At 38.5% G+C, this 26,324-nt stretch overlaps 2 protein-coding genes across 2 annotated transcripts; both read left to right on the top strand.

Moving 5' to 3' along the window:
* The first annotated feature begins 1,263 nt into the window (after positions 1-1,263).
* LOC146388712 (uncharacterized) lies at positions 1,264-10,833 on the top strand. The gene is made up of 2 exons (XM_084926178.1): positions 1,264-1,621; positions 8,642-10,833. Exon 2 carries the CDS (start codon positions 8,643-8,645, stop codon positions 9,570-9,572), a length of 930 nt encoding a protein of 309 aa, XP_084782304.1. The 5' UTR covers positions 1,264-1,621; position 8,642; the 3' UTR covers positions 9,573-10,833.
* A 12,453-nt stretch (positions 10,834-23,286) lies between these two features.
* Positions 23,287-24,243, top strand: LOC146388713 (uncharacterized). Its single transcript, XM_084924783.1, has one exon. It carries the CDS (start codon positions 23,287-23,289, stop codon positions 24,235-24,237), a length of 951 nt encoding a protein of 316 aa, XP_084780909.1. The 3' UTR covers positions 24,238-24,243.
* The last annotated feature ends 2,081 nt before the right edge of the window (positions 24,244-26,324 follow it).

Consider the following 26,324-nt stretch of genomic DNA (forward strand, 5'->3'; position numbering starts at 1 on the left):
TGTGCTTATTATCATCAGTCATCTTTGTGTCATTGGAACAGCAATAAATGAACATTTCAGCATCATCTGCTTGACTCGTGCACATTCGTCACTGAGCATCACTTTCATCCAAACATCCACAGTCAACAATGGTTCTTCTTTAGGAATCTCTAAACTTGTTGTCTCCTCTTTAGAGTTTCATTTGGATTATTATGTACATCAATTTCATTTATTACAGTTCTGTCACAATGCTGGCTCCTGCTGCTGCCTGTTTTAAGCATTCATTTTCTATTGGGTGTTAAGTTTGATGCCCCTGATCTACAGTGACTGTTTAGCTTTACAGCTTGGAGATGTTTCATGAGGAATGTTGTAAAGCTTAGAGTTAGATGATATTTAATCCTGTAACATTATTTTTGTCAGTTTCAGATGCTGTGCTTCGTGATGCCCTGACTCTGAGCTCTTTGATGATTTTATTTCCACAATGTAAGCAAAGAGCAAACACCTTGAAAACAGACTTCTCCTCCAGTATGGTGTCACACTCCACTATTAAAAGTGTACTAATATAACTAAAGAGAGAAGTACTGTAATCCTAAACAAAGTTCTACAGGGTCACTCACTGCTAAAGTGTTGACTTCTGACTCACTGGTCGAATGCATACATTCATTCATTAAAATACTTTTATGCCAACATTTACATTGTTTTCTTTGTGTTTCACAGACTTTTAGTACAAATCAAATCAAAAATGAAACTCAATTTTAGTTACATTTTGAGATAATGAAACTAAAAGTTTGAGTTGTAACACAATCACATCTTTCTATGTATGAATGATCTCAAAGTTTGTTAATATGATGACAGTAACTATAGAACGCCTTTAAATAAGGAAAAATGGCCTGCATTTGTATAGCGCTTTACTCAGTCCCTAAGGACCCCAAAGCGCTTCACACTACATTCAGTCATTCACCCATTCACACACACATTCACACACTGGCAATGGCAAGCTACATTGTAGCCACAGCTGCCCTGGGGCGCACTGACAGAGGCGAGGCTGCCGGACACTGGCGCCACCGGGCCCTCTGACCACCACCAGTAGGCAAACATGGGGTTAGGATCTTGCCCAAGGATTTTTGGCATGCAGCCCGGAGGCAGCCTGGGATCGAACCACCGACCTTCTGATTAGTGGCTGACCAGGTGTGCCTGTACTTTTTTACTTTTACTCAAGTAAAACATTTTTATTGGAGTTTTATTGTTTTATAGTTTTATTGAATGACCAAACAAATCATACAAGAAAACACTGCCACTGAATAAATGTGTACACTATTTGAAATTCATTTGTAACCAGCTCCTATATTACAGACACTACTGCAACCTCTCACCCTACAGTGGGGCAGACACGCCCATATTCAAACTTTGGGCATAAACTTGCTCATAAAATGATCAATAATTTTCTTTCACGTGACTGCTAAACTAGAAACCCTTAAATCCATGATGGCGTTGCTCTTTAATAGCCTCATCTAAATATCTGGATTGTCAACCTTCATCTCCGCGACTAGCGGAGCTTATTGCTCTGGTTTCATTTACCAGGAAAGCAAAACTTAAAGGGAGCTACGACTGTCCTCACACAAACAACAGCAGACTTACAAAGGTAAGTTCTCTCATTTCCTCATGGATTCCTTTTCACTTACTTTCACTCACATGATTTTGCCCTAATGCAGAATTTATTCTATATTTAAAGATACAATGAAGTGGGTTTAACATGAAGTGGATTACACTTCACTTAGACCGCCTTCTCTTAAATTACCAGCATACTCATTCACATGAAAAATTATCTATAAGTCTGTAGTATTATTACAGTTTAGAAAAATGTCATAGTTTCACTTTCTGGCACAGGGAGAGGTGTGTATCATGACACCTGTTTGTTGTCGTGCCGCACGCACTGCTTTCGCTACTGGACTAGTTTTTCTGTTTTCAGCGTTTTGATTTCAGTTTTGATTTCGGTCCGGAGCCACTGGACTACCAGTAACAACCTCGGTTAACACTGCTTAATTTAAATCATCGCTCCCTGGGATATTTTGGATTAAGGACGCTAGTGGCAAACTTGCTAACGGGTCATCGGGGTAACGCTACGAGCGCGTCTCTAAATATGGGCCGAAGAAAGGACCGATAGCTGAGGAAGGCGATGATATTAAGTCGCTGGAGTTTATGACAGAGGAGATTTCTACGGAGCCCCGCAAGGGACATGGGAGGGAAAAAAGTAAGATGAACTTTTGCGAGATAAACTTTTAAGATATTTTCAGGCGTGAATGTAGCCGTGTAAAAAATCAAATATCTGATCGGTTTATCAAGACATCACATATTTGCAAAAGTGCTCCGACGTTTTCGGAGACGTCTGTTACCCACCAGCTCGAAGCTAACAGGAGTTCGAGACATAAATTAACATATGCCAGGGGGTGTAATATAAAAAGTTAAATACATTCAAATAATTTGTAATTAGTACAAACAGTGGCTCTGCTATGCTCCAATCCCTCCATATTGTGGCCAATCACATGCGAGGATATAGGATAATATCATTATGTGAAAAACAGAGAGGGTGAGAGACGCCGCAGTCTTCAGGTGAAGGCAGATGGATTATTCTGGTTTTCAAATTGGACAACACCTTCTTTATAGTCTGTAATTTATACAGTCATAACAACACAACTCAGGCCAAATCTATGTGCATACAATTATCTGAGAAACCTGATTTTTTTTAAATCAAAATATAAGGGAGCCCACATGATTCTTGAAGGAGATTATAATGATGCTCCGGACGATCTTATAGATAGAGTACCAATAAGAACATCTCAACACTCAAAATTTAAAAGCACTGCATTTTTCTGTGAACAACTTGCAGTTATAGATGTATGGAGATTCTTCAACTCTGATACAAAAGAGTTTACCTGGAGCAATGCAAATAGATCTCTACAATCCAGAATTGATTTGTGGTTAATATCTTCTTCATGTTTACATTTTGTTTCAGAATCTTCTCATGATTTTGCTCCATTAACTGATCACAAATTGATCACAATTCACTTAGTTGGCAATAAACAAAGTCAAAGTAAACTACGTGGTTTTTGGAAGCTAAATAATAATTTATTGAATGATGATACATTTTGTAGTATAGTGGAAAAAACGGCAGAACAGATATTCGGGGATACCAATATGAATCACACACTAAAATGGGAATTTTTCAAATTCAAGGTAAGGGAAGCGGCAATAAGGCGAAGCAAAGAAATTAAAAAAAGAAATGACACTAAAGAAATCAGTATTATGAATGAATTAAACATATTAATGAAGAAAGATGCTCTATCAGATGATGAAGAAATTAAATTGAAAAGACTAAAGGAAGAAATAGATAATGCGTATATTAACATGGCTAAAGGGGCTTTTATAAGGTCCAAAGCAAAATGGCTAGAACTAGGTGAAAGAAATTCTAGTTACTTTTTTGCCCTTGAGAAACGAAACCAAAGAAGAAACAATATATCTGCTCTTAAGATTGATAATAACATAACCACTAATTATTTAGATATCTCAAAACATGTTGGTTCATTCTACAAAGATATATACAAATCAAATTGTAATATCAATGATTGTGATAGATTTATCGAGTCAGTTAAAAATTTTGCACCAACTATCTCAGAAAACTTTAAAACTAATTGTGAACGTCCCATAACAAAATCAGAAATTTCAGAGGCAATTCGAACAATGAAAAAGGGCAAATCTCCAGGTAATGATGGTTTGTCAGTGGAATTTTATTTACCGTTCTGGGATATCATTGTTGATCCTTTATTAGAATTGTTTAAGGAATGCCTTGATGGAAAAGAAATGTCCACAAGCATGAAACAGGGTATTATAACTTTAATTCCTAAACCTGATAAAGATCTTCTTGTTATAGAAAATTGGAGACCTATCACGCTTTTGAACATAGATTATAAGATTATCTCATTGGTCTATGCCAAAAGATTAAAGAAAAATCTTGATGAGATCATAGCTGAAACGCAAACTGGATTTATGACCAACCGCCATATCAGTTCAAACATAAGGCTTATTTTTGACCTATTAGACTACTCTGACAATATAGATGATGATTCCCTTATTGTGTTTCTTGATTTTTATAAAGCTTTCGATACGGTAGAACATTATTTCTTATTTAAAGCACTCAAAACCTTTGGTTTTGGTCCAAACTTTGTGTCAACTATCGAAATGTTTTATAAAAATATTGACAGTTGTGTTATACTATATCCAAATACTACTAAAAGATTTCCAGTCATGAGATCTGTTCGCCAGGGTTGCCCAATTTCACCCTTTTTATTTTTGATTGTGGCTGAACTACTTTCATTACACATTTTAAATAGCCCAGTAATTAAAGCTTTATCTGTTTTTGGTAAAGAAATCAGAGTGACTCAACTAGCAGATGACACTGTTTTATTCTTAAAAAACAAAGATCAGATTGAAAATGCTATCACATTAGTAGACGAGCTCTCAACTGCCTCTGGATTAAAACTAATAAATAAATCTAAATGTGAAATTTTATGTTTGTACCAATCAAATGTCAAATCCTTATACAATATTCCTGTCAAAAACTGTGTTAGATACCTTGGTATTCATGTCTGTAAGAATGACACGGAGCGTCAACAACTCAACTTCTCTCCCAGGATGGAAAAAACTAAAACTATATTGAACTTATGGCTCCAAAGAGACCTATCAATTTTTGGTAGAATCCTTTTGACTAAAGCTGAAGGTGTTTCCAGATTTGTGTATCCAGCCCTTTCCCTTAATGTGTATGATTCCACATGTAAAAATGTTAATAACTTATTTGTTAACTTTGTATGGAAGAATAAGCACCATCATCTAAAAAAATCATTGCTTTGTGGACCTAAAGATAAAAGTGGTTTTGGCCTTCTGGACTTCATGGACCTGAACTATACATTTAAGGTGAAATGGCTAAAAGAATGCTTAAAATCTCCTGGATCATTATGGCATTTCATTCCACATAACATTTTTAGAAATGTTGGAGGTTTACAGTTCCTATTGTCTTGTAATTATAGTATATCAAAGTTACCAGTTAAAATGTCTGCATTTTATCAACAGGCATTGTTGGCTTGGAAATTATGTTATTCACATAACTTTTCTCCACATAGATCTATTATCTGGAATAACGAATGTATTACTAAGAGGAACAAATCACTATATTTGCAGAATTGGATTGATAAAAATATAATATATTTAAAAGACTTATTTGACTCTGAAGGCCAGCTACTTAGTTACAATGACTTTATTACAGAAAAACATTCCCTATCAAATTTAAAGATTTTAGCTCTGTAATAAAGTCCGTTCCCAGCGGACTGACTGAGTTGATGAAAAGCTACAAAACACAGAACACACCACATGCATCCGTTAACACTCTTTATATAAATGGTATTGATTTCTTAAGCAAGAAATGCACCAATAAACATATTAGAGAATGTTTGTATAATGCGAAGAAAATAACTCCAAGAGGGAAGTTTTTTTGGAATGCTATTTTTGATAATATCAACTGGGATAAAGCGTGGCTTGTTCCTTTTAGATTTTGTATTACAAACAAAGTTAGAGAATTACATTTGAAAATATTACATAACATATATCCATCCAACACGTACATTTCAAGATTCTGTGACATTGATAGAAAATGTACCTTTTGTAAAACTGAACTTGAAAGTGTTACTCATTTGTTTTATGGCTGTTCATATAGTGCTACATTTTGGAGAGAGCTTGAAAATTATATACTGTGCAAGACAACATACGAAATCAAAATTGAAGGGAAGAACATTATCACTTATTTTGAAACTAAAGAAAAAAAATATGTGCCATTGTCAATTTTTCTATCTTATTAGGGAAATTCCATATACACAAATGTAAATTTCAAAGCTCAACCCCATCATTTAATTTGTTTTTGATTTAAATTGAATATTACTTAAACTCTCTTAAATTAACTTCCAATAAAAAAGGTTTATCATTGATTGAAATTCATTCAGAAATGTTTAACGAATGAGCTGTCACAACTTTCAAGTACAATGTTGTTATGAAGTCTGTCACATCCCCCCCCCCCCCCCCCCCTTTTTTTTTCATTTATTTATCCTTCTTATTTCATTGTACTGTATATTGTTACTCTTATTTGCCTTGTATGTCTACTGTACAAACTGAACTGGAATGACTGACTGTTCGCTTTATAATTTCAATAAAGTTAAAGTTAAAAAAAAAAGGCCCTGGAAAGGAAATACAGAAAAGAAAAAAAAAGAGAGAGAGAGACGCGGCAGTCGAGTGGAGCTGTCCTCTCAGTAAGTGAGTGAGACAGTAGACAGCGGTGAGGAGGGCTGTGCGAGTGCATCGCAAAAACACATAAATATGCCTGACACCTGTAAACAAAGCAGCATCTGGGTGCAGTTTAAAGACTTTTTTTGTCTGGGTCTCAGTCTTGACTTTGTCTTGGTCATGACTTGTCCTCGTCTTGGTCTTGGTTTAGGCCAGCGGTCCCCAACCTTTTTTGCGCCACGGACCGGTTTATGCCCGACAATATTTTCACGGACCGGCCTTTAAGGTGTCGCGGATAAATACAACAAAATAAAACTAGTACCGGTACTGAAAAAAAGAACATTTATTCATAGCACACGTGAAAAGACCAAGGAAAACCGAGTAAACGATAAAAACGATAACAAAATAACGTTGAAAACCGATAAAAACCCTGAAAACTATACATTTCACACCTGAGCCTCAACTCTCGCGGCCCGGTACCAAACGACTCACGGACCGGTACCGGTCCGAGGCTCGGGGGTTGGGGACCGCTGGTTTAGACGGTCTTGACTACAAGTCTAGTTCTCACCCACTATTTTCATAACAGTGACGTGTATACATGTGTGTTGGTGCAAAAGTATGTTTATACACTGTATACATACATACATACAGGCACACACATATACATATATATTATAGATAAATAGATAGATGAAGTTGATTGGATTTACAGAAAGTGTGCAATAATTGTTTAAACAAAATCAGGCAGGTGCATAAATTTGGGCATCAAACAAAAGAAATTAAATCAATATTTAATAGATCTGCCTTTTGCAGAAATTACAACCTCTAAACGCTTCCTGTAGGTTCCAGTGAGAGTCTGGATTGTGGTTGACGGTATTTTGGACCATTCCTCTTTACAAAACATCTCTAGTTCATTCAGGTTTGATGGCTTCCGGGCATGGACAGCTCTCTTTAACTCACACCACAGATTTCAATAATATTCAGGTCTAGGGACTGAGATGGCCGTTCCAGAACGTTGTACTTGTTCCTCTGCATGAATGCCTTGGTGGAGTTTGAGTGTTTCCGGTCGTTGTCTTGTTGAAAGATCCAGCCCTGGCGCAGCTTCAGCTTTGTCACTGATTCCTGGACATTGGTCTCCAGAATCTGCTGCTACTGAGTGGAATCCATGTGTCCCTCAACTTTGACAAGATTCCCAGTCCCTGCACTGGCCACACAGCCCCACAGCATGATGGAACCACCACCATATTTTACTGTAGGTAGCAGGAGTTTTTCTTGGAATGCTGTATGCTTTTTCCTCCATGCGTAACGCCCCTTGTTATGCCCAAATAGCTCAATTTTAGTTTCATCAGTCCACAGCACCTTATTCCAGAATGAAGCTGGCTTGTCCAAATGTGCTGTGGGCGAAGAAAAGGCTTCCTCTGCATCACTTTCGCAAACAGCATCTCCTTGTGTAAAGTGCGCCGAATGGTTGAACGATGCACAGTGACTCCATCTGCTGCAAGATAATGCTTAAATCTCTGATACAGCTTTCTGTGTCCTTCCCCTAAACCATGACGGTGAACAATCTTTGTCTTCAGGTCATTTGAGAGTAGTTTTGAGACCCCCATGTTGCTACTCTTCAGAGAAAATTAAAAGAGGAGGGAAACTTACAACTGACCCCCTTAAATACTCTTTCTCATTATTGGATTCACCTGTGTATGTAGGTCAGGGGTCACTGAGCTTACCAAGCCAATTTGAGTTCCAATAATTAGTTCTAAAAGTTTTGGAATCAATAAAATAACAACAGTGCCCAAATTTATGCACCTGCCTGATTTTGTTTAAACAATTACTGCACACTTTCTGTAAATCCAATAAACTTCATTTCACTTCTCAAATATCACTGTGTGTGTCTCCTATATGACATATTTAACTGACATTTTTTATTGTAACAACCAACGATTTATACAGGAAAATAATGACTATTAACCCTCTCAAGGCAGACGTTGCTGATTTGCAACAGTTAAAAACTAACAACCTGATTACCCCACATACATATTTTATGAGGTTTTTTTACTCAGAAGTACCACTGCGGGACTTGGTTGTGCATTAGCAACAAAAAACCTAATTTGAGCCTGAGAGGGTTAACAAGGTTCTCCAAACTTTTGCATCCCACTGTATATACATGGACGGACGGACGGACAGTTAAAGCTGTCTTAATAATTAATATTCTATTAATCACAATATGCAGTCATCACATAATCATTTGATGCTTCACTTGGTCAAAAAAAATCATGTAATGAATGTCAGAATATAAAGTATGCATGAATAATAAAAACAGTGACTTCTTAAATCTCTCCAGGATGAAGATGTTTGGAAGAATGATGAGCTGCTGTGTGGCTCTCCTCCTGACCTTCACCTCTGTGTCAGCTGTAAGACGAAAGCTCAACTCAATCACTGATCTGAGGTCAGTAGGCTTTGGCCAGTCTGTGCCTGAGCAGAGCCTCCGGTTGCTCCACTGGTTTGCCAATGAAATTGACATTGACATAAACGGTGATATAAGTCTGATCTTTGACCCAAATAGTTTTGATTATGGCTCACATCATTATCGCAACAATGAACAGCTGTTAGAGCCACCGCCGTGGGGATATCAGTACTACAGTCTTGGTAATATCCATCAACATGGATCGTTGCGACTTCCACATCATGTCTTCCAATCAGAGCACGAGTACAGCAACAGGGCTCGGATCATAATAGGAGTCTGGGCGCAGAATGTGGGACGGCGAACTTCACAGAGAATAGACCGAGTCTATATCACACAGCATTATGGTACATCTGAACATCGAGGGACAGATTATGATCCACAATATACATATGAGATCACTGCTGACCTCTTAAGAGCGATCAGCAAGTTTTCCATGGACAGTAATGACATCAATTTACTGATGTCTCTCAGAGACCACTTTAGAAGTAGCGCTGATGACTCCCAGCTATCAGACATGAGAAACACGTGGGGTGACCTCGCTTGTCTTGGACTGTTGTTGTTTATTGTGATCCAGAAGAGCAATTCCTCTCACAAACACAACAGATGGCAGCCATCACAGAGAAGCAACACACTAAGTGATACTGTGGTCAATATCACAGAGAGCAGGCAACACAATGCTTTTGTCTCCCCAGAAAGCTTCAACTCTACTTTGCAGGACGACAACACCTGTGTTAGGTGTTTCTGTGTTGTGTTTGGTGTTTCAGTCATCTTTGGTCTTCTGTATCTGGCATACTCACTTATATATTAATTTAACTACAATCAGTGTCAACACACAGATTAAATAGAGCATTTTATTACAGTGTACTGCCACTGACTGCAAAACCCTTGAGCAAACAGTGTTTCGCCATCAGTCTTCCTCCTGCAGTCTTGATACACTCCCTTTTTTCTTTTCCTCAGAAGCTCAGCCACTAAACTCTTTTTCCTGACATTTTCCCTGCAGCACTGAAGACTGAAGTTGTCAATCCTTCTTGAAAAAACAGAGAAATTGGTATATTTTACACTATAATATTTATTGTCTTTATTATTGGTTTCAAAGTATCCATAAGATTGTTGAAAATGTAGTTTGTTTTTATTGAGACAATTTTGTTCTGTCTATGCTTCCTTTAATAGAGGGTGGCTTATCATAACTACGCAGATAACGCCCTGATTTAAGTCAGCTTGAGTTTGAGTCAGCTTTTTCGAGAGAAATTGCTAATTTATGGATTTATTTTTTGTTCCCCAACTTTCCCCATTTCTATTTTAATAATCAGCTAAATTTTTTAATTTCACACCACATCATCTCATATTTCATGACTTTCCTTAATAAGGGTTTATTAATTGTATAGTAAATAAACCCAGTTAGTTTGATCTCACATTGTGTGTGATAAAAAGAAAAATAAATTACAACCAGAAGACTAGAACTACTGGGATATTATTTGTACTCCATGTCCTAAGAATCAGTCAGCTACAACACTTTGTTACAACCAGTTGAATAACAGGAGTTGTTCCATTGTACATTTGAAATGGTGTTTCCTTGCTTGAACTGAAAACCTTAAAGACTTAGATGCAAAACAAAACAAGAAGAGAAACAAAGGTTTCTCTTTAGGACTTTGTGAACTTGTTTTCTCCTTTTTAGCTTCATTTGTTTTTGTTTTTTTTATCTACATGAATCTCATTTATTACACTTCTGTAACAACACTGGCTCCCGTTTCTGTCTGTTTTTTGTGCGCATTTTCTATTTTCAATGCATGTTGCTGCTTTCTTCATGTTCTATCTATCTGTATGTATCCCAAACAACCCAAATATTAGAGTAACAAACATCTTGTGACACATCCTGTGTTGGATTTTCTTGTCGAAGGAATCATCAATTTAACTGACAGACGTTTTGCTGACTTATTCTTATGTTCAATCAGGTTCAACAGCTTGTTAAGGTCTACAAATACATTTTGCACATTTAGATGTTTGCAGGTGTTTATTTGTAGACATGTAAATTATATATATTTTCCTCTACTTGGTCTTGAAATAAAAATTCTGAACAAAACTTTTGATTAATTTGTGTGTAATTTATTTGCTACAAAGAAAAAGAGCTGGATGAACATCCGACTCTGTGGTGATGCCATCTTGTTTGCCAGTGGTTGGAATGATGGACAAAGGAGCTGGATTAACATCTCTTCTTCTTTATGGGCAGTGGTGTCACTGGTGACGTCTGAAACCTCACTGGTTCAGAAAGTGGTCTGAGCATTGGTGTGATTTATGAACATGTATAAATTTGCGTGTTAGCGTTCGTGTTGGGTTTTCGTCTGTGAGACAGAGGAGCTTGATTTTTATAGAGCCAGCTGAAAGGAGAAGGGTTTTCCCCTGGGTGGAAACACTTTAAGCTGAATGTTACATGTAATCTGCCTGTAAATAATGAAACATGTTACTACTAAAACATTCACAAGTTGGGGTTTTTTGTTAAGTTAAATAAAACAAAATTAATACACTTTTAAGTATTTATTGTGTGCCAATTAACTGGGGCACAACACATCACCTACGAGTGTCTGTGCTGTGGGATACTGGTGCACGCCTGCCTCCTCACCATTATGTGAAAGAAAATACCATCAGCCCAATATTCATGAGCACAGTCACTGTCCCATCTTTTGAAAACACCACAACAGGTTTAACATAAACTTCTCATATCCTGTTGGATTTATTTAAACACTGAGTGAAGTCTTACTGACAGGTTTTTGACATTGATAGAGCTCAACAGCCACGAGGCCTCACAGGTGGTTGAAATGACAATAAAGGTTTTGACCAGCAGGGGGCGTGGTCAGATGAAGCCTCGAGAAATGAAACTTACTTTGAACCAGCTGGACTGAAAGTTTTAAGGTTTCATGAGGCTTTATGAGGCTTCATCTGCACACTTCTGACACCTGACCGGTGCCCACATACTACTTCATCAAGAATCATGGGTTAGAGCAGCTCAGCATATAATATCAAATTATTTATTTACTCTGAACAGCCCCATAAACAATGCCTGCAGTTACAAACATTCAAGGTTATGTTGCTATTGTATTTGTCAAACTAGTTTCAGTTTTATTTAGGAAGGTTCCTAATGCTTGGCAGCAGGGCTGGACCCTCAGGGGTGGCACGTGCCATCCTAAATTAATCTCTTGATTTTATTTCTTGTTGTCAGTAGCAACCGATGCCGATGCCAGAGCACATCGTGAATCAACACCACGGGCATTTCAGATTTTACACAACTATTATTTTGTCAGTGTGTGATGAATGAAAAGTTCCAGTTATTCACTTTGTTTATTACTTTGTAGTTTGGATGCCCGCAGGTGAGGTCTTTATCAAATGCAAAAGGCAGAAATTCACGTCCTTCATATTTTCAACCCAGTGGGCTATAATGGAGTCCTAGCTGGGTTTTATGTTTGACACCCCTGATCTACATTGACTGTAAAGTTTTACAGCTTGGAGATGTTTCACGTGAAATGTTGTAAAGCTTACGGTTAGAAGAGGTTTAATCCTGTAACATTATGTTGGCAGTTTCAGCGGCCGTGCGTTGTGACACCCTGACTCTGGCCCCTTTGAAGATTTTGAACAGCAAGTAAGCAAACAGCAAATACCTGAAAAACGAACTCGTCCTCACAATTGTGTGATGCTGCACAATTAAAGGTGGATTCATATAATAAAAGAAAGAACTATTTTAGTCCTTAACAAAGCTCTATGGCATCTCTCACTGCTAAAGTATTGACTTTGACTCATTGGTCTAATGTAGACATTCATTTAAATATGTCTATGCCAACATTTGCATTGTTTTCTTTGTGTCTCACAGATTTCTTAGAACAAACAAATGGACTCAGGGGACCAGCTTGTGCAGGAAAATCCAGTTTATTCAACCCTGCTGACACGATTTCTAGAAGACAGAAATACTGACATTGTTCCTTGCAGCTGTCAAAGGACTTTCAAAACACAGAGATGTGATGATTGAAGAAGCATAGATTCATTGTGGGCATTACAGTAAGTTTATCAAAGGGTTTTTGTGCAGTGTATGACTAATATTTAATCAAAATGATAGCTGGAAGACAATCAATATCGGGTGCGTGTGGAGTGTTTGAAGTTCTGCCATAAAATATCTTAGTTTGATAAATGATGACAATAAAAAAAGGGCTGAGTTGTAACACAATCACATCTTTCTACATATGAATGATCTCAAAAGTTTTATAGTATGATGGTAACTATAGAACAACATTAAATGGATTAAATAAAACCTGAATTACCAAACAAATCGTACCAGAAAACACTGCCATTAAAAACACGTACACTCTATTTAAAATTTATTCGTAAGCTTCGACATTGGAGACTCTACTACATCTCTGACCCTGGACTCTTTTGCTGGCTCATTCTTACTTTCATTTAGGTTCAAGTTCTACAAATGCTTTCTGCACATTTAGACTGTTACGACCTGCTCTGCTAGGGGCCAGGGGGAGAGTAACAGCTCTTACACAGGAATCTAACAGAAACAGGGATTTTATTACCAATTGTATAACTGAAAACCATGAGGGCTGCGCACAGCAAGCCACTGGGCAACGTCACATACACACACAAAGGGCATTTTAGATAAGTAAATGAGGCTTGAGGAAGGGAGGAAGAATAACTCAATACAACAAACCCTACTCAGCTAACCTCGGCTTTGCACACACAGTTTAACTAGTAGGCATTCACAGCGAGTCGAAAAGGCAGACTGCGCTCTTTGTAAAGCAGGGAGAGTGGGATCACTGGTGACGTCTGAAACCTTGCATATTACAGAATGTAACACCTGCATATGTGTAAAAAAAAAGAAAAAAGGCTTTGATTTTGCCACCCTACTTGATTTCTCCATTTGCCACCCTAAGAAAATTTCTCTAGATCTGCCCCCTTTTGGTGTCATAATAAGAGCTGACTGAATTCTCTAAATACTAAGTATTCAAAGTTTCAAAGCTTCATTTCTAACCTTCTTTATTAGAAGACACTCTGGTAAGTAGATGTGGGAATCACCAGACACCCCACAATACGACATCACAATAGGTCTCTCATGATACGATATTATTGCAACAAACAAACAAACTAACTAACATTTTGTCAGTGTTTAAAAGCAAATAAACAGAATCAGTTTTTTGGGGGAAAAGATGAATTTCTATAGCAGATAATTAAATAATAATGTATGCTGTATTGATCCCCGTGGGGAAATTACTTTTCCCCATTTGACTCATTCACTCAGTGAAGCAGTGGGCAGCCACTAAGCAGGCACGCAGGGAGCAGTGTGTAGGGACGGTATCTTGCTCAGGGGTACCTCAGGGTAGCCGTTCAGTGGATTAGAACCCCCGACCTTCTGATCATGTGTGTGATGGTCATTTTGTGATGTGTCGTAACTGTCTTGACTCAAAAGTCGTATTTGATATAATAGTTAATGTTTTCAATAATACAAATTCCCTGGAGACCTGCTGACCTAAAACCAAAACAGTTGACTTGATTCAAATCCATCTGGGACTGTTTGTTGCAGGACTTTCATGATTCACAACTTAGTGAATAAAAAACAGCAGATAAGATATGTGGCACACAATAAGAGAAGTAACAAGGCTTTTATTATAATTACAGTCAAGGAGCAAATTGAGGCATTGATAATAGACCAAATGTGCATCACACAGCATTATGAGACATGAAAATCAGAGTATGAGGTATAATCCATACATATCAGCTCACTACCAACCTGCTGAAGGATATCAGAGAGTTTTCTGTGGAAGAAAATGACATGAGCTGACTGATGGAAGCAGTGCTGATGATTCCAGCTGAGGAAGATCAGAAAACCACGAGGTGACCCTTCTTGTCTTTGACTGTTTTTCTTTATTGTTTCTGAGGAAAAGTATTCCTCTCACAAACACAACAGACCTCAGCCAGCAGCAGGAAGGAGCACACAACGTTTTTTGTGGTCAGACTTTGAGCCCCTCTCAAGTGACTGAACTCCTCTTCCTATTTGTAAGGGAGAGGCCAACCACCCTTCACAAAAAGCTTATTTCTGCAGTCTCGTTCTTTCTCTCACTACTCAAAGCTCGTGACCATAGGTTGAGAGTAGGGATGTTGGCAACTAGTAAATTGACAGTTTTGCTTATACGCTCAGCTCTTACAACCATACATGTTATACTGATCCTGACTCTGGACAGAGGAGACTCTTCATTGACAGTAGTTACCACGCTGACACCTGACGCATCGTCAATCCTGAGATACTACTTCATTGAAAACAATGGGCGAGGGCAGCTCAGCTCATAGTATCAACTTATTTTACTTCCTTACTTACAGCTCAATAAACAAGGTCTGCAGCTAGATACATCCAAGGTGTTAGCTCCATGTATAGTTATTCAATGTTTTATTTTGAAAAGCCTCAAAAGGATATGGTGCGATATGATGGTTTTACCGTCGTTGTTGCACAAACCGATGCATAAAACAGTCTCTTGTCCATCCAGAGTGTTATTTTAGATATAAGAAAAATAGACAACTCCAAGAAGAAATTAAGAAAGCCACTACATTAAGTAAAACCATCCTGCTCCAGAGCGAGACGACTGCATCGATTTGAGCTCGTCCAAAGTTGGATACAGCAAGTCAGTTAAGTGTACAGAGCTGTGTGCATGAAGAATCTAAGAAGAAAAGAAATAAGCTTCCACGGATAACGTTTTGGACTATGACATGCTGCCAAGCTACAAGTCGTGCCAAAATTGAACAATTACAATACTCAACTTCTTACAAATAAGTCAGTGACAGTGTTTTGTTCTTAAGAAAGATGACATTCACTACGAAAGCCTCAGTTTTGTGTCATGTATCATTTGTTTCATGTGTAAAAGGAGCAAAGATGGCAGGTGAAGGTCCCAGGCCCAGGGCACAGAGCTGCATTAACGGGACTGGCCACAAGAGGGCACAAAAGTATACTGAAAGAGGTTTGGAAGAACAGCTTGGCCGGCACATAAACGCAAGAAGGTCCAAGCTGTCTCAATTAACTTCAAAAATGAATAAAATTAGGGGACTAATGAAAGAGAATGAAAGTCTTGACATTGTTGATGAACATTTAAGTAACTTTTCAAAGCTACATGAAGAATTCTTACAGGCAAATGATGATGTACTGTCGCTGTTGCCGGAAGATGAAAGGAATGTGGACCAGATGCTCTGGTTCAATCCAAAAAAAGGAGCAGTTCAGTGGGTTTATGACTGAAGTTGAAAAATGGATCATCCTAACAAGACATCAGTATCAAGATGTCGTGAGCCCACATGACAGCGTGTCAGTGACTGCTAGACCAACTGCAAAGAAATCAGGTACCAGCGTCAGAAGAAGCTCAGTCAGTAGCCGCTCATCGAGGTGGTCCAGAGTTTCATCGGTATCATCTGTACGGCAGAAAGAGGAAGCAGAGCGCGCTGCTCTGCTCGCACAAGCTGCATCCTTGAAACAGAGACAAGCGTTGGACATTGAAGAATTTAAGTTAAAGGCAAGAAGAGAACAGCTTGAGATCGAGACAGCTATTGCTGCTTCTACAGCCAAAATAAAAGTGTTAGAGGACTGTGGATATGACAGCTGTAAAAATGATGTGGAACAGTGTGAATCAGCTGTTCAACAGTTCAGCTTCCAAGAGCCAAAAGTGCACGGTGAACATGATAGGCAGTCAAAGGTAAATGGTCACAATGTAAAACAAGAAGATGACTTACACAAAACTGATGCCAGTGTTATTCCAATGAATCTATGTGAAGTCATGTTGGAACAAAATGATATCACTGAGATGTTAGTCAAACAACATAGACTGTCACATTTGCCTCGAAGAGACATTCCCATCTTTAGTGGTGATCCACTTGAGTTCATACCATTTATAAGAGCCTTTGACCATACAATTCATGACAAAACTGACAGCGACAGTGACAGGTTATATTGCCTTGAACAGTTCACCAGAGGTGAACCAAGAGATTTGGTAAGAAGTTGTCAGAGGCCTCAGGCCTCTGGGCCTGAGGCCCGGTCCTCTCTGGCACAGCTGGCTGCTGGCAGAGCCTGCGGGCACGTCACTGCAACCCCCTCTGGCCTCTGCTCCGTGGCTGCTGGGTGACCTCACATTTGGGGCTCTTTTCAGCTCTTCCCAGGAGGGTGGCACGGTTGCCCCCCTGGTGGTCCTCCTTGGGCCCTCGTATTCTGGGGCCTCTAGAGGTCTGGGGCCTGGATCTCCTTCATACCTGCTTCATGCCCTGGGGGACCCTAGCAGATTGTTACATGGAGAAACCTTTGGAATACAAGCGTGCTGATGCACACTGGTGTCCACACAGGTGTACACACGGGTGTTCCCAGACACAAACTACACCTTTCTTGGCTGCTACCTCAAAGCACATTGTGCGCTGTCGATCTTGCGTGCTGCACAATAACATGTAATATTTAGTATCTACTGTTATCTACTGTTAGCTAGTTTATTGTGATTGTGTTGTATTTATTATGTTGCTCTTTTTTGTTTGTTTTCTCTTCTGTTCTTTTCTATCTTCATACAGGTGATCCAGGTGTTTTGTTTGTTTTTCTTTTTTTTTCTCCCCCCCTTTCTCACCGTCTCTTCTCCCCTCTGTTTTTCTTTCTCTCCCTCTCTTTCTTTCATTCTTTCTCCCTGTCCTATCCCCCAGTCATGTCTGTCAAAACGGGACAGGCAAAAAAAAAAAAGAAGAAGAAAAAGTTGTCAACACATGAATCCTCAACACGGCTACAGTGAGGCAAGGAAGTTGCTGTTTTGTCATTATGGTAATGAACTGAGAATTGCAACTGCCTACATGAACAGAGCATTCGATTGGCCACAAATCAAAACAGATGATGGCTCTTCATAGCTATTCACTGTTTCTCGCCGGTTGTAACAATGCAATGCAAGACATCAGTCAACTGCAAGAAATGGAGATCCCCACAAACCTCAGAGTTATTGTCTCTAAACTGCCACACAAAATGAGAGAAATGTGGAGAGTTTCTGCTTTTGACATTCAAGAAACAAGTGGAAGGAGAGCAAAGTTCTCAGATCTGGTCAGATTCATAAACAGAGCAAAAATAGCTGCAGATCCTTTGTCTGGTGACATTAAGGATGCTGAAGATAAAGCAAAGTCATCTGCAAATGTGAGAATGAACATTTGCTACAAGTGTAACACACCCTGCAAATGAAAGGTCACCTGAAAAAGCTTCTGAGGAAAAGCAGGAAATGTCACGAGAAGACATCATGTTTATGGATTCTGTCAATGGTGAGGATGTCGAAGTCAAAGAGGTAATGAGTGTGGATGTTACAGAAATACATGAAAATCCACTAAACAAACTGATCTATCACTATTCAGACTGGCACCGTGTAAAAAAGGCATCTTCCTGGATAGTCATGTTCAAGCAGCTGCTTCGCAGGCTAAGCGCACACCGGAAGCTTCTCATGTCACAAGCAAGTGGCTGTGAAAGCAGCAAAAGGAAATCAGAAAAGGTTGCAGGTCAAATGCAGCAAATCATGTGTTAAGGGATCTTTGCTCACTAATGCAGATGTTGCAATAGGAGAAACTGAGATTGAGTTTTGTCAAAATCAAGGCTTTGCAGAAGAACTTGCAAGTCTTCATAAAGGTGACAAGCTTAAAAGAAGCAGTCACATTGCGAAGCTGGATCCTTTTGTCCAGGATGGAATTTTAAGGGTTGGCGGTAGGTTGCACGAGTCTGCACTACCCTGCTGACGTTAAGCATCCAGTGATCCTCATGTTTCTACTTTGATTCTGAGACACATTCACCAAGAAACCGGTCATGGAGGAAGGAATTACACATTATCCAGGCTGAGAGAAAGATTCTAGATTCCCCAGGCAAATTCAGCAATAAGAAAGATCCTGTCAAAGTGTGTAACATGTAGAAGGACATCTGCAAAACCTGGTGAACAAAGAATGGCAAACTTGCCACAAGATCGCCTGATGCCTGACAAACTACCATTCACAAATGTGGGCATAGACTATTTTGGACCTTTTGAGGTCAAACATGGGCGTAGCAGAGTTAAGCGATATGGTGTATTGTTTACATGTCTTACTGTTAAAGCAATACACATAGAAGTTGCCCACTCACTTGAGACTGATTCTTGCATAAATGCATTCAGGTTTATTGCTAGACGAGGTCAAGTGTCTTGTGGGTGCAGAAAAGGAAATGTGTGAAGCAATCAAGGGATGGAATCATTCAAAAATCTCAGAAATGCTCATGCAAAAGGGCATCACCTGGATATTTAACCCCCCAGCAGGGTCACATTTTGGAGGAATCTGGGAGAGGCAAATTCGCTCAGTTAGGAGAATTCTTAACCAGATCCTAAAGCAGCAACCTCTGGATGATGAATGCTTGCTGACATTGCTATGTGAAGTTGAAGCAATTGTCAACGGCAGACCAATAACAAGAGTGTCTAATGACTCCAATGATTTAGACACACTTACTTACGCACTTCATCATCCAATCACCTTCTTCTTAAAGGGCAGCCAATACTGCCACCTGGATTGTTTCAAAGAGAGGACTTGTATGCCAAAAAAAGGTGGAGACAGGTGCAATACCTGGAAGTGTTGGACTAAAGAGTATTTGCCGCTTCTACAAGAAAGACAAAAGTGGTTAGTGACTAGGAGAAATCTGAGACCAGGAGATGTTGTTCTCACAGTCGATGACAGTGCACCAAGAAGTTCCTGGTTAATGGGAAAGGTTGAGAGAACAGTTCCTGATTCACATGGACTTGTCAGATGTGTGTTTGTCAAAAGAGAGAGGCTTATTGACAAGTTATGTTTATTGCTTGAAATGGAGGCAACAGTTTGAATCTCAGCCTCATGTGTAACAGATATATGTTCAACACATATGATTTATGTTTCATATAATGTTTGGTTAAGCCAGTTAAATTCTGAGTGTTGATATTAAATGACGCTTTATTGTTATGCCTCAGCAGTAACAATTAGGGGCCGGAATGTTAGCGCCATTTATAGTTATTCAATGTTTTATTTTGAAATGCCTCAAAAGGATATGGTGCTTTTATTGTGAACAGTGTGAGGATAAACAAGCGAATGGCGGAGCGACACGATGGTTTTACCATCGTTGTTGCACAAACCGATGCGTAAAACAGTCTCATCCATCCAGAGTGTTTTTTAAAATATAAGAAAAATAGACAACTCCAAGAAGAAATTAAGAAAGCCACAACACAAGGTGACTTCTTTACATTTTTATTTTTTACTTGTAGGCCAGAAACTGCTAGAGAACATTTATCAGGGTTACTCTATATTATGTTAGGAGGAACTGAAAAGTACAAGCGTTCAGTGTCTCAATAAGCAAAGTTGTTTTGTAGAACATATCCAAATGTTATACAAATTTCTGGGCACTTCATGATTTTCAGAGCCTTTCCCCTGTCCTACCAGGCATAGTGCATGTTTAAAGGTGTTATGATCCAAATGAGTGTCTGGTGTTTTTCAGCTTGGTCCCTGTTTTGCTGTGTCCATCCGTGAAGGTTCCACACCTGCATCTTCCACCTGTAACCCATCAGCGCCAATCAGCAGGATGACATTTAAGACCAACTCAGCCTTCCATTCATCACCAGTTCATCAGCTACCTCACGGTGGCAACTAGGTCTTCATGTCTCTTGTTATTCATCTGCTGATCATTCCATGTACACCAGTAGTCCTGCTGTGATAATACAGAGCCCTGTGTAAAATATACACTTTCACCTCCAACTAACCATCCTCTGTGATTGATTTGAGGAGATGTATGTTATTACTGGGAGATATCTCAAAATACTCCTTAACTGCAGATATTTTTTGGTGGCTCCATAATGTTCTTACCATGTAGTTGCAAACTCGTAATGATCATCATCAGAATCAGCTCAGATCCTGATCAAACAAAAAACTAATTTGCGTGTCTTTTTCAACGGCTCACATAGTGAGGCACGTCAAGTCATTTCAGAAAAACAGGGCTTTGTTTACTAGCCTCTCAGCCCAAGAAAAATGGACATAAGACTGCTGGATTATTGTACACCTTTTATATATGTGTAATAAAATTCTATGATGTTGACATAACACAGTTATCAATGTGGGACTGTTTTGGCTTCTGACTCATAGCTACTGTGTTTCAGCTACTGTTTTGCCTACACTACAGCCTTATTTTTAGAAATGTTCCCAGATGTGTTATTTAAGTACTTTCATGTTCATAAATGTAGTCAGTCACTATTAAGACATGAAGTTCTTGCATTTGTACAAACAATTATGTAACACTCAGCAGTCATGCCTGATCTTCATCCCTGCGTCATATTCAGCAGGGAGCTCTACTTTCTCTCTGAGGCTGAAGAATAGTGTGGTACCTTGTTTTCTCTTCCTTAGCTCTTAATCTGCTGTAATTCTAATTTCTTACAGTTCTGTTACAATATTGGTTCCTGTTTCTGCCTTATTTTTGTGTACATTTTCTCTTTTTCAATCCATATTGCTTTGACGCTTTGATGGCTTTCTATACCTGCATGTTTCTCTTGTATAACCTTCCTATATAATTTGTGCTTGATTCAAATTTTTAGAGCAACAAACATGTCGTGTTGTGTTCTGTGCTGGACTTTTTTGTTGAAGGAGTTCTAAAATCCTTTACATTAATTTAATGGACAGCTCTTGTGCTGCTGACTAATGCTTATTTTTAATCAGGTGCAACAGCTTGTTAAGGCCTACAATACCCTTGGATTGTAGTGATGGGTTTCTGTCTAAATGTAGATGACTGGACAAAGGATCTGTCCTCCAAACTCTTCTATACTGGTGATCACCTGGAAAATTGTTAAAACAAACATGGTGGATCAGCTGGTGCAGGTAAATGCAGTTAATTCAACCATGCTGACATGATTTATAGAAGGCTGAATTACTCCACTGCAGTCTCTGACCCTAAAGTCGGGCAGACACGCCCATATTCAAATTTTGGACATAAACTGTCACGGCTCACAGGGCAAGCTGTGTGGAGGGTGAGAATTAGGACCCAAGATGCAGGCACTGGCTGACATGCAAGTGAACTTTAATGAAGGCGAGTGACATACAAACAAAAGGTGGAGATGGTACGAACAAAACTAGCACACCTAAACTGGGAAATACTAAGAACCAAAGTAACAAACCTGAAGGAGACAAAGAGCAGAGCAGCACGGGGCATGATAAGCAGGGAGAAACGTACGGAGGAAATGCAGGGAGACAACACAGACGAACCAGCAACAAGCAGGAGAACACACAGAGCTCATATACGCAAAGGAGCAGCTGGGATTAATTGGACATAAGGAGACAAGGGGAAACAAAACTAGACACACTAATGTAGGACATGACGCTGTCAAAATAAAACAGGAAATGAGATCAACACAGAGACACAATACTAACACAGTACAGAGGGAACACAGAAACCAAAACCTCAGAATTAAATTGAAACAAAAGATAATAACAATCAAACCAAACCACTGAGTCCATAGACTCAGGACCATGACATAAACCTGCTAGTAAAAAGATCAATAATCTGCTTTTACGTGACTGCTAAACTAGAAACACTTAAATCCATGAGGGTGTTGCTTTTTAATTGTCTTATCTAAATAGCTGGATAATCAACATTCCTCTTCACACCTAGCAGAGCTTGTTGTTTTGGTTTCATTTACCAAGAAAAGCAAAACATAAAGGGAGTTAGAACTGTCTTCACACAAATGGCAGCAGCAGACTTACACAGGTAAGTTCTCTCATTTCCTGGTGGAATAATTTTTTCTTATTTTCACTCACATTACTTTACCCTATATTATTCTGTATTTAAGATTCAATGAAGTGGGTTTAACATGGAGTGGATTACATTGCACTTAGTCAACATAAACAAATAAATAAAACTCTGGGTTGACAGAAGTGTAATGGATAAGTTGGGGAAATACAAGGATGTTCGCTAATGGCTGTAAAATATGCTTCACTTCTTTGTTAAAGAATTATTTAGTTTGCTTTGTTTAATTAATCCTCTGTAAACTGAGTGTTGAGCGATCCTTCCCTGTTATTTATCTGAAGCTGACAGGAGGCTTCAGCCATCAAATCAAGTTACAGATACAAGTTATTAGTGTGATTTTCTCTCTTTATGTCACAAAGTTAAAGCTGTTTGATATTAAATATTAAAAAAGTAACTTTTGATTTCAATAGAAGAAAACAAAATTTTAATTAAAAAAAATAAAATAAAATTTTAAAATGCAATTCCAACCCATAATGGATGGTATTAACCAGAGAGGAGAAAAACAAGTAAAGCCTTTTTCATTGTTTGTGTGGCTGAATGACTATCAAATTATAAACTAGGAGTACATTTAAAGCTGTCTTAATCATGGATATTCTATTAATCATATTATGCAGTCATTACATAGTCATTTGATGCTTCACTTGGTTAAAAAAAAAACATTTAATGAATGTCAGAATATAAAGTATGCATGAACAATAAAAACAGTGACTTATTAAATCTCTACAGGATGAAGATGTTTGGAAGAATGATGAGCTGCTGTGTGGCTCTCCTCCTGACCTTCACCTCTGTGTCAGCTGTAGGACGAGCGCTCAACTCAATCACTGATCTGAGGTCAGTAGGCTTTGGCCAGTCTGTGCCTGAGCAGAGCCTCCGGTTGCTCCACTGGTTTGCCAATGAAATTGACATAAACGGTGACATAAGTCTGACCTTCGACCCAACTGGTTATGATTATGGTTCACATCGATATCGCAACGATGAACAGCTGTTAGAGCCACTGCCGAGGGGATATCAATACTACAGTCTTGGTAATATCCATCGACAAGGATCGCTGCAGCTTCCACATCATGTCACTCATCTCCAATCAGAGCACGAGGACGGTAACAGGGCTCGGATCATAATCAGAGTCTGGGAGCAGAATGTAGAACGGCAAACTTCACAGAGAATAGACCGAGTCTATATCACACAGCATTATGAGACATCTGAACATCGAGGGACAGATTATGATCCACTACATACATATCAGGTCACTACTAACCTCTTAAGAGCTATCAGAAAGTTTTCCATTAACAATGATAACATCAATTTACTGAAGTCTCTCAGAGACCACTTTAGAAGCAGCGCTAATGATTCCCAGTTATTAGAAATAAGAAACACGTGGGGACACCTTGCTTGTCTTGGACTGTTGTTGTTTATTGTGATCCCAGAAAAATATTCCTCTCATGAACACAACAACAGACGTCAGCCAGCACCAAGAAGCAACACACAAAGTGATGCTGTGGTCAATATCACAGAGAGCAACCAAAACAATACTTTTGTCTTGTCGGAAAGCAACAACTCTAATTTGAATTTCACATCTCAGGACAACAAAACCTGTGTTTGTTGTTTCATCTGTGTTGTCATAATTGTTGTTTGTCTCATTGTTGGTCTTCTATATTGGGTATTGTCACCTAAACATTAATTTAACTACAATCAGTGTCAACACACAGATTAAATTGAACTTTTCTATTACAGTGTACTGCCACTGACTGCAAACCCTTGAGCAAACAGTATTTCACCATTAATCTTTTTGTTGGGCCAATTTTGTTTAATCTGCCTATGCTTCCTTTAATAGAGGGTGGCTTATCATGACTATGATGATACACTGATTTAAAGCTGTAACTGAGTCAGCTTTTTTGAGAAGAAACTGCTAATTTATGGATTTATTTCTTGTTTGACTCTTGTCATGCTCTTTTTGAAGTAGAGCTTGTCACCTGGTGGTGCCTTGATGTGAAACAAAGACGGTGATATGACGATTAGTTGCTCTGTTGCCCACCGCTCAAACAAATTGCCTCAGATTTTTTCCAGATTTGTCTTTTTCTATTTTCATAATCATGTAATTTTTAAATTTACACCACATCATATTTCACAACTTTACTGTACAGTTAAAGTTGTTAAATAACTGTATTTCTGTTTACTATTCATCATATAGTAAACAGTTAGTTTGATCTCACATTGTGTGTGATAAAAAGAAAAACAAATTACAACCAGAAGACTAGAACTGCTGCATCAAATTGATAATAATTATTCCCCCAAATGTTTGAGATGTAAGGTGACAGATGGTGATCTCCTGCACATGCTGTGGAATTGCCCAGTGATAGAAGAGTTCTGGAGACGGGCCATTGAAATAATCTCAAGGGTAATGGGGATCCAAATCGAACTGGACCCAAAACTATGGATTCTAGGTGACACAGGTTCTATTAATGTGAATTATCATAAGAAATATTTTATTTTACTTGCGAGTACTGCAGTGAAAAAAATGTATTCTGCTACATTGGAAATCTGAAAATTCTCCAACATTGAGACACTGGATTAATGAGCTAGCGTCCTACTGCACACCTGAGAAGATATTGTATAGTGTAAAAGGGAAATATGGAACCTTTGAAAAAATTTGGGGCCCCTTCCTGGCAGTACTACCGTCTTTGAACCTAATAGATCATAGAGATGACGCAAATCCCCCTGGGTTTGCCTTGATTTGATCCCCGGTTAGGTCCTCCTGACTCGATTTCCTGAATGCTGCAGTTTTATCGTGGGGGATGTTGATTCCTGTGCATGATAGTTTCTATAGATAGGTGTAAATATGGACTGTCTGGATACACGAATGTGATGAGGTTGAAAGCCATACAGGGGTAATGGGGTGGGGGGATGGTGGGAGGGGTTCACATGATGTGTTTTCTGTTTTGCTCACTTTTTTTCTTCTTTGTTTTTTTTTTGTTTGTTTGTTTGCTTTTAAAATCTGTAATTATCAGTGTTGTTTTGCTGTTATTATTATTTTTATTTTTATTATTATTATTATTATTATTATTATTATTATTATTATTATTATTATTATTATTATTATTATGCTTGTATTTTCTGTGTTTGGTTTTCGGATGTCTGAGGTTATCCTTGAAAGGCATAGATACAAGTTGTGAGTTTTCTGTTTGTTTTTTTGCTTTGTTTGTTTGTTTGTTTGTTTTTGTTTGTTTGTTTTCCAATTTAAAATGAAAATAAAGCTTGGGGAAAAAAAGAAGACTAGAACTGCTGGCATATTATTATGACTCCATGTCCTGAGAATCAGGCAGCTACAACACTTTGGTACAACCAGTTGAATGACAGTTATTCCATTGTACACTTTGTCTTGATGTGTTTAACTTCACCTGCTGTGCTATATTTGTAAACCTTCAAAATCTACCTGTAGAAACAGTTGAAATTATTTTCACATAAATACAAACTTCAAACAGTGGACCATGAAGGGCTCAGAGTCTTCAGGGTTTCACTCCTGCACAGGTGTTAAATTTATTTTTAGGATGCAAGACTAGAGTAAAAACTGTCAGTGACCAACACATCTTTAACAGGAGCTGAAGAAGACGTCAGAATATTATATTGAAATGGTGTTTCCTTGCTTGGACTGAAAACCTGAAAGACTTAGATGCCGGTGCCAGATTATACAATTAAAACTGCATTCATCAAAACATCAGATAAGACCAAACAACAAGACACTGTGTGATGTAAATGAAAAGTTTAGGA

This window comes from Perissodus microlepis, chromosome 4 (assembly GCF_051167445.1).
Source record: "Perissodus microlepis isolate ML-2025 ecotype Zambia chromosome 4, ASM5116744v1, whole genome shotgun sequence".
NCBI classification, from domain to species: Eukaryota; Metazoa; Chordata; class Actinopteri; order Cichliformes; family Cichlidae; genus Perissodus; species Perissodus microlepis.